This window comes from Ipomoea nil, unplaced genomic scaffold (genome assembly GCF_001879475.1).
Source record: "Ipomoea nil cultivar Tokyo-kokei standard unplaced genomic scaffold, Asagao_1.1 scaffold0327, whole genome shotgun sequence".
In the NCBI taxonomy this organism is placed as follows: domain Eukaryota; kingdom Viridiplantae; phylum Streptophyta; class Magnoliopsida; order Solanales; family Convolvulaceae; genus Ipomoea; species Ipomoea nil.
In genome coordinates this window covers 991,883-1,001,008 of record NW_017616755.1, presented here as the reverse complement: position 1 = coordinate 1,001,008, position 9,126 = coordinate 991,883, and the positions used below count along the sequence as shown (strand labels likewise).

General features: G+C 44.6%; 2 protein-coding genes across 2 annotated transcripts; both read right to left on the bottom strand.

The window, feature by feature from the left end:
* Positions 1-655: 655 nt before the first annotated feature.
* Positions 656-1,729, bottom strand: LOC109171663. Its single transcript, XM_019320735.1, has one exon. It carries the CDS (start codon positions 1,727-1,729, stop codon positions 656-658), a length of 1,074 nt encoding a protein of 357 aa, XP_019176280.1.
* Positions 1,730-7,157: 5,428 nt separating this feature from the next.
* Positions 7,158-7,808, bottom strand: LOC109171662. The gene has a single exon (XM_019320733.1). The coding sequence runs from the start codon at positions 7,806-7,808 to the stop codon at positions 7,158-7,160; it is 651 nt and encodes a 216-aa protein (XP_019176278.1).
* Positions 7,809-9,126: the final 1,318 nt, after the last annotated feature.

The window sequence follows — 9,126 nt, the reverse complement described above, 5'->3', positions numbered from 1 at the left end:
ATCTGGTCAACAAAAGGTAAAGGAAAATGGTCTTTACGGGTAGCTGCATTTAGCTTCCTATAGTCTATACATACTCTCCAACCTGTGACAGTTCTAGTAGGAATCAACTCATCTTTATCATTTTTAACAACAGTGATACCACCCCTTTTAGGAACAACCTGTACATGACTAACCCATGCACTATCAGAAATGGGATAGATAATACCTGCATAAAGAAGCTTGTGAATTTCAGCACGTACCACTTCTTTCATGTTAGGATTAAGGCGCCTTTGACTATCCACCCTTGGGGTATGATTTTCTTCCATCAATATCCTATGCATAAAAATTGAGGCACTAATCCCCTTAACATCAGCAATAGACCACCCTAAGGCAATCTTAAATTGCCTCAATATTCTCATTAGTTTTTCTTCTTCTGCAGGAAGCAAATTAGCATAAACAATCACAGGAAAAGTATTATTTACACCCAAGAAAACATATTTCAAATGTGATGGAAGTGGTTTAAGTTCAAGTTGAGGTGGTGTTTCATTAGAAGGGAGTGGGAAAGGGTTGCCACTACCTAAATCTTCATATTTCCTACTAAGGTGTGTAGGCAAATAACCTTGACCTTCCAACCTCATCAAAGACTCAACAAAATCAGATTCTTCTTCTTCCATTTCTATACTATAAGTGCAAGACATGTTTCCAACGATTCACTAAATGAATGCTTAACAAATGTTTCTTTTGAAAGATCATCAATAACATCAACAACAAGACATGATTCATCAAAAGACGGGAACTTAACAGCTTTAGAGATAGAGAATTCCTCTTTTTCTGTTCCTACTCTAAAAATCAATTTGCCCAAAGGCATATCTATTATTACTCCTCCTGTCAACAAAAATGGTCTACCAAGTATAGGAGATGTATCTGTATCACTACCCATATCAAGAATAAGGAAATCAGCAGGAAAATAAAATTTACCAACTTTTACCAATATATCCTCCACTACTCCAAGCGGGTACTTGACTGATCTATCAGCAAGTTGAAGAGAGATTGTTGTTGGCTTCATTTCAGCTATTTCCAACTTATTGAAAAGAGTTAAAGGCATAAGGTTAATACTAGCACCTAGATCACATAAGCATTTATCAACAACAGTATTACCAATAGTGCAAGGAATAGAAAAACTTCCTGGATCCATTAGCTTAGGAGATAATTTGCTTTGTAGAATAGCACTACACTCCTCATTTAAGTGCACAGTAGCAAACTCTTCCAATTTCTTTTTATTAGACACAATTTCCTTAATGTACTTGGCATAAGATGGCATACTGGCAAGTGCTTCTGCAAAAGGAATATTAATTTGCAATTTTTTAAAAACCTCTAAAAATCTTTTAAAGTTATTGTCATGGTTCCTCTTTTGTAACCTTTGTAGATATGGAATGGGGGGTACATAAGGTTTTACTGTAGAGGAAGTGAGGTTTTGATCACTATAATTCTCTTTAGGAACTTCTTCCTCTTCTTTATCACTCTCTTTTTCAACCCTCATGGGTTCATTTTTTTTCATAATTTCATTCAATATCTTACCACTTCTCAACGTGACAGCCATAGCTCCTTCCCTAGGGTTTATTTCAGTGGTACTAGGAAACTTACCTCGATCCTTTTCTGCAACCAATTTAGCCAACTGACCTACTTGCACTTCTAAATTATGAATGGATGCTTGGTTGGACTGAGCAACCTTATCAATTTTTACATCCATTTTCTTCATCATAGTGTCCTGGCTAGCCATGTATTGCATGAACATCTCCTCCAATTGAGGCTTTTTCTCCTGAGCAGGAAGTTGAGACTGTTGTGGTGCAGGTGGCTGCTGGAAAGGTCTGTATTGCTGCTGCTGGAATCCTGATGGTCCTTGTTGCTGGAATCCAGGTGGTCCCATTGGTCTTGCATTACCTTGATCTCTCCATGAGAAGTTAGGGTGCTTTTGCCAACCTAGATTATATGTATTAGAAAATGGATCATTTCTTGGTTGTTGCCTACCCATGTTGGATCCCATGTAATAAGCTTCCTCATAAGATGGTTGTGATGACTCTGCATTCATACAAATAGAAGAATTATGACCATATGTATTGCAATAAGAACAAAATTCTCTATCCGAACTATCACGAGTCATCAATAAGTTCATCTGTTTAGTCAATTCAGCCACTTGTGTTGTCAACTCAGATTGTGTGCTAATTTCATGCACAGCAGTCCTTCGACCTCTCACTGCCTTTTGTCGAGAATTAGTAGCTAAGCTCTCATAGATAGCTTCTAATTCATCACTATTTTTATCACCTGTGTATCCACCTGCAGCAGTATCTACAAGAGACTGACAATTAGGAGTTAAACCATCATAAAAGAATTGTGTCAACAATAACAATGGGAATTGATGGTGTGGACATTGTGTCAAAAGCAATTTAAAACGATCCCATGCTTCATGAAATAATTCACCCTCTCTTTGAGTGAAAGTGCATATCCTACTCCTATAGTCCATTGTCTTTTGAGATGAATAATATTTAAACATGAAAGCATTGTAAACATCATCCCAAACTCTTAAAGAACCCTCTGGTAAATTTAACAACCACTGCCTAGCATCGCCCCTCATGCAATATGGAAAACATTTCATTCTAAGCTCTTCTTCAGACAAATTATTTAAAGGTAAAGTTTGTACCGTACTATAGAGCTCTCGCATGAAACCCAAAGCATATTCACTTCCCAAACCGTTAAACGTAGGGAACATATTCAGATGGAAAGTCTTGAGTTCATAATTTCTAGCTGCATCAGATAATTGAATGCAAGAAGGATTAACAGCTATTACCGGTCTTTGGATGTCTCGAAGACGTGGTTGAGCTGCTTGATTTTGAGGAGGTGGAATTATTGGTGGTACGGGGTCATCCAGTTGACCCACTCTATTATTTTCAGCCATTTCAAGCCGCCTTCGTACCCTGTTTTTTCTGCAAGTACGCTCAATTTCAAGATCAATAGGAAATAATTCCGCGTTTTTATGCCTTAGTGAACGCCTTAAGTTCATAAACAGAATAAAATAAAAATAGGAAAAACAAAAACTTAGTAAAAAAAATAAGAATAAAATAATAACGAACCTAACAACCTAAATAAATCAGAAAATAAAAACTTAAAGAAAACAGCTTAATAAAGTGTTCCCTGGCAACGGCGCCAAAAACTTGATTGCTATAATCTGCAAGCGCACAGAGTCAATCACAGTATAAATTCCTGGAGTATTCCAGGGTCGATCCCACGAAGAACACTATTAACTGTTATCTTAAATCATCAAATTGTTGATAAGGAAATTCGCAAATAAATAGAATTAATGTGATTTAAAAGAATATTTTTGAATTTTAAGCAGAGGGAAAATCCAATTGAGAAAAGATTAGGGATTTGGGGTTCACCTATTAGACAATTGACTAACTCTCCTAAGTATTGATTCTTATTATTATAGTGATGATTGCTTCAAATATATCTTAATACTCCGTCGAGCTACTAGGTTGTATCTAATTAACTGTGATCATCCGTCGATATCTCACCAACATTAATTGAACCCATTAAGCTACAATCAAATATCACCACAAATACCTAAAGCTATGTCTAGTTTAGATCAATTGTGTTTATCTTACGAGTTCTAGGTTTATAATTCACCTGTCAGTTCTTCTTATGAACCCTAATATTAGAAATATGCAATGGCCAGTCACACAATCCACAATTAAAATACATAAAATAAATATAATCAAGTTCAATTATTTAATTGAAATTATGAGAATCAACACATGAAAAATAGTCAATTAATCTAATCTAGGCTAATCCAAATCCCTAATTAAAGTTCTAGCCAATAATCATAATTATATGCATAAATTGTTCAATAAATAGTATTATGGAAATTTAAACAAGAATAAAGATAGAGATGAAGGAAAATGATTCAAGCCTAAGAAGAAGATAGCCGCGATTAAAGCTCGAAAATTCCTTGCGATGGAGTCTTGAATCTCTTCGCTCCTGCTGCAATTTCCTCGCCGAACCGCTGCCCCCCCCCCCCAACTTCCTCCTTTCTACTGCTGCGCACGTCTTCGCTTTTATATTATGTTCTCTCCGTTTCGCATTGTGCTCTGCCCAAAACCGAAAACAAAAAACCCTAAACCTTATCTCTATCTTTCTTTTATGCTGCGCAAATCCCAATTTAATTACCCTTTTTCTTTTTCCTCTCTCTGCTGCGCTAATCTGTAAAAGAAACAAAGCCAAAATTAATTAAAAGCCTAACAACCATAACCTAATCACTACTTAATAACACTTAATTAATAAAGAACTATTTAAAAATTGAAGATATAAAACTACTAAGTAAATTTAATACTATAGATAAAATAAAACTCTTATTAATATTAATAAAAATGTAACATTAGCCTAATATTTATTAAAACCAATCTAAACTAATAACATATAACTAAATATAATATCTATAACAAAATTAACCCTAAAACTTAATTTAATTATGCAAAAACACTAACTAAAATTACTCTAAATAATGCCTAGAAATTAAGCTTATCAATTAACATGACTCCTCCTCCGCAGTGTTGTCGGCTTGCCCTTCCATCCGCGTGTAGCTCCCACCATTCGCTTGGGCTATCTTCCTTGGTGCTCTCTTTCTCGCCTTCCCCTACTGTGCATTCGACCAAGAAGTCGGCCAAGGCTTGCCCTTTTATGGACGGTCGTGGTTGATACTCGATCCCGTACTGGGTAGTTCCATGGCCCATTTTACCAGTCGACCTGACGATGTAGGGTTCCGCAATACGCTCCCCAGAGGTTGATCGGTTAGGACTCGGACGGTATGGGCCTGGAAATAGGGCGCCAACTTGCGCACGGTGATTACTAGTGCATAAACAATTTTTTCCAAGGCTGTGTACCGTGTCTCGGCGGCCTTTATGGAGCGGCTTACGTAATACACCGGGTGCTGGGTACGTTCTTCTTCCCGAACCAGTACTGAGCTTACCGCCTTGGGGGAGGCGGCTAGGTATAAGAATAAGGGCTCGCCCTCCTGAGGGGTGGACAACACCGGAGGTGTAAAAAGATACTGCTTCAGTTCTTCGAACGATTGTTGGCACTCGGTCGTCCATATAAAGCCTTCCTTCTTCTTCATGGCCTCAAAGAATGGTATGGTTTTGTCCGCCGCCTTGCTCAAGAAGCGACTAAGGGCAGCCAGTCGACCAGTTAACCGTTGCAAATCTTTGACGGTGCTGGGAGGCTGCATGTCAATGATGGCCTGAACCTTTTCAGGGTTGGGTTCGATGCCTCGTTTTGTCACCATGTATCCTAAGAATTTTCCACCTTGCACCGCGAAGGCACATTTCTTTGGGTTTAGTCGGAGATTATACCTTAGCATCACCCGGAAGCAGTCGGCCAAATCTTCCGCGTGCTCGATCTCTTCTCGGCTTTTGACTAGCATGTCGTCTACGTAGGCCGCCATGGACTTCCCCAGCAGGTCTTGGAATAGTCGGGCTACCATCCGAGTGTAAGTGGCCCCAGCGTTCTTGAGTCCAAAGGGCATAACTCGGTAACAATATACCCCATCCAGTATTAGGAACGCGGTTTTCTCCTCGTCGGCCGGGTGCATGAAGATCTGATGATACCCTCTAAAGGCGTCCATGAAGCTTAGAAGAGCCGACCCTGCGGTCTCGTCGACCAGCTGATCGATCCGTGGCAAGGGGAACGGATCCTTTGGGCAGGCCTTGTTAAGATCAGTATAATCCACGCACATTCGCCAAGCTGGGGGCTTCGGTACGAGGACTAAGTTTGCCAACCACTCCGGATATTTAACCTCCCGGATGTGACCCGCGGCCAGCAGCGTGCTCACCTCTTTCTTTACGAACTCCCTCCTGTCGTTGGCGAGATACCGCTTTTTCTGTATGACCGGCCGATGGTCCGGATCCACGGCGAGTCGGTGGGCGATGATGTATCGGTCGACGCCTGGCATATCCTCCGGACCCCAGGCAAAGACTAGTCGGTGCTCTCGGAGTACTCTGATAACTTCCTCTCGTATTTCCTCAGGGAGACCGACCCCAATCCTGACCCGCCTGTCTGGCTTTTCAGGGTCGATCTCAACCTCTTCCAATTCCACGGCCGGCTCCGGGCGGGGTATCATTGCTTTCTTTGGGGGTTTTACCGAGATCTCATGGACTTGCATTTCACGCTTGCCCATCCCCCTACAGGCCTGTAGATAGCATTCGCGGGCGACTCTCCTATCGCAACGTACCGTTCTTATCCCGTTCGGTGTGCGGAATTTCAAGCAGAGGTGCTCAATGGAAATTAGTGCTCCTAGATCCTCCAGGCCTGGTCGGCCGAGTATGGCATTGTGTGAGCAGACTAGGTCCACCACAATGAACTTCATGCTGAGCTTCTGCACGTCGGGATAACTGCCAACTTCCATCGGTAAGGTGATGAATCCCTCTACCGAGTCTTCGGTGAAACCGGCAAGTGGCGTCTTGACCGGGCTCAGCTGTTCTCGGGTTAATCCCATTTTTGTGAAAGTCTCGAGGTATAGCACGTTGACACTGCTCCCGGTGTCGACCAGGATCCGTCGAACGACTACCCCATTTACGTCCATCGCTATGACCAGGGCGTCTCGATGCGGTGTCTCCCCCGTGGGTAGGTCTTTGTCAGTGAACGTGATGGGCTCCCGGCACACTTTCTTCGAACCTTCTTCGCGCCTGTATACTGTACTGACATACAACTGTCAAGCCCAGGCCTTTCTGGTGTTCGCCGAGTCGCCCCCTTCTGGTCCGCCGATTATCATGTTAATAACTGGCTTTTGACGCCACTGGGCCTCCTCTTCCTCGGTCGCGGGCTGCTGGCCGCGACTGCTCTCAGCGGCGACTGCGGGGTCAGTGTCTTCCCGCGCCGCCGACCTCCGCCTCCACTGATTAGGAGGCGGGGTCCCTTGTTGGATGATTCCTTCCATGATCTTTTTCAAGTAAAAGCACTCTTCCGTGCTATGAGTGTAAGATTTATGATAACGGCAGTATTTAGAGTTTTTACCTGTCTTTTCGTTCGTTACGCGATCGTCAGTCGGCGGGGGCGGAGGTGGAGCGACCGCTTATACCTCGTGTACCGGGTGTTGAGGAATAGTCCTATAGGGATGAACAATAGGCTTGTCATAGGGACGCCGAACTTCGGGTCGCCGGGCGCCTTTCCTTGGCCTCCGCACGGGTCCTCTTTCCACCGGCGGATCCTCCGACTTCACGCTGTCGTTTATGCTTCATAGCCTGCTCCGTGTTAGCCCTCTTATTAGCCATGTGTATGGCTTCCGCGTAAGTGGACGGGCGATTATCTCGCAGATCCCGGTATAATTGCCCGGATCGCAAGGACTTGATGAAGAAAGTGAGTGCAGTCTGGTCTTCGACTTCCTCGATAGACTGGATCTCTTTTTGCCATCGAACCAAGTAGGTTTTCAGGGCCTCACCTTCCTCTTGGTGGACGTCTCCCAGATGAGTCAAATCCTTCTGTGGTTTGATGTTGGCCGCATAATGGCTCATGAAGCGATCAGCCAGCTCCTCGAAATTGTGAATCGATCCCGGAGGCAGCGCCACTAACCACCCTTGTGCCGAGCCTTTTAGCGTGGGTAAGAAGGCGCGACACATTAACGGGTCTCGGACTCCTAAGACTTGCATCTTGGCCTGATAACTGAGCAGATGCTCGCGTGGGTCTCCGGACCCGTCAAAGGTGGCTTGTTCTAGGAATTTGAAGTCGCCGGGCACTTTATAAGACATGATCTCGGAGGAGAACGGCAAAGCAATGAGAAACATTTGCCCCGGGGATTTAGTTCTTCCCCCCACTTGTTCCTTCAGATTTCGTACCTCTCGGGCCAATTGGGCCACATCGCCTCTATTGCGAGTATGATTTCCTGTGGATTCGGTACTCTCGCCGACTTCCGATTCAGCTGGTCGGTCATCATTGCGCGTGAGACGCTCGGTCCGTCGTGCCCGAGTCCTGGTTCTCCTGGTGCGGGTTCTTTCGCGACCGGCCTCTTGATCTCGGGGGCTTGCTGGTGCGCGGCTGGGCTCCCTTTCCCCTAGTCGTTCTCGTGCGGATTGCCGTCTGGCGTTCGGACCCAGCCTCGAGTGAACCGATCGTACCGGTTGACTTTCCGCCCGCTGATTCTCTTGTCTGTCTTCCGTCCTCTAGGAAGGTTGCTGATGACGAGGCATCGGTCGAGAGACCGACTGCTCCCTCGCTCCTCGACTTGCATCAGCGAAGGCTCGCCCGATTGCGTGGAGTTGCTCCGGGGTGAGAGGTATCATAGGTGGCTGCCGATTTACCGGTGCCGTCTCATTTTCCTGACTTTGGGCGTTTCATTGGTTTAACTGATCTCTCAGATCTGCTTCTGCTCCATTATCGCGGTTATTCGTTTGGTCTCGTCATTCTGACATGCTTGTGACGCTTTTTCGGTCGACTTCGGGACTCGCCCCACTCAGAGAGTCACGTAGCTCTTTGTATCGATCCCCACAGACGGCGCCAGTGTTGGTTTTTGGGTTTTCGGGCCCAGGGAGGTCCAACACAACCTTGGTTGGTGGATTCACCTTTCACAAATCTTTTAGCAAAGGAAGAGTAGTCGAAATAATTGCTAGAGTGTGTGTCTCTTCTTCACTGGGCATGGACTCGCCCCGATTACAAGGGTGGAGGGGCCTTTATATAGTAGGCGCCCCTCTAGCCAACTTAAAGGATATTAATTGCCGCTTTTAAGGCTAATTACAATTATAAAGCCGTTGGGTGCCGTTTACCGGGTCGGCCAACGGCTCTATGGACTTTTAAACATCCTGCTTGGCCGAGTCTTACGAGACGCCCGCTTTGAATACCTCCAACGGCTCCTGGACCGACTTAAATGCTACGCGGGACATTCTTCAACGGCTCTCTGGGCCGAGTCCTCTTAAATGAGGATCTTTGAATGCTTCCTAACGGCTCGGGGCCGGGTCTCTCCCCAGGCTTGGGCTTAGGCCGACTCCTGGACTCGGCCCAAGCCTCCACTGGGCTTCTTTCGCTACTGACCCATATCTCCTATCTTGGACTTATCTCTTGGGCCCATCTTCTTGGGCCGGGGTCCTCACCCCATCAGTGGTATTTGAT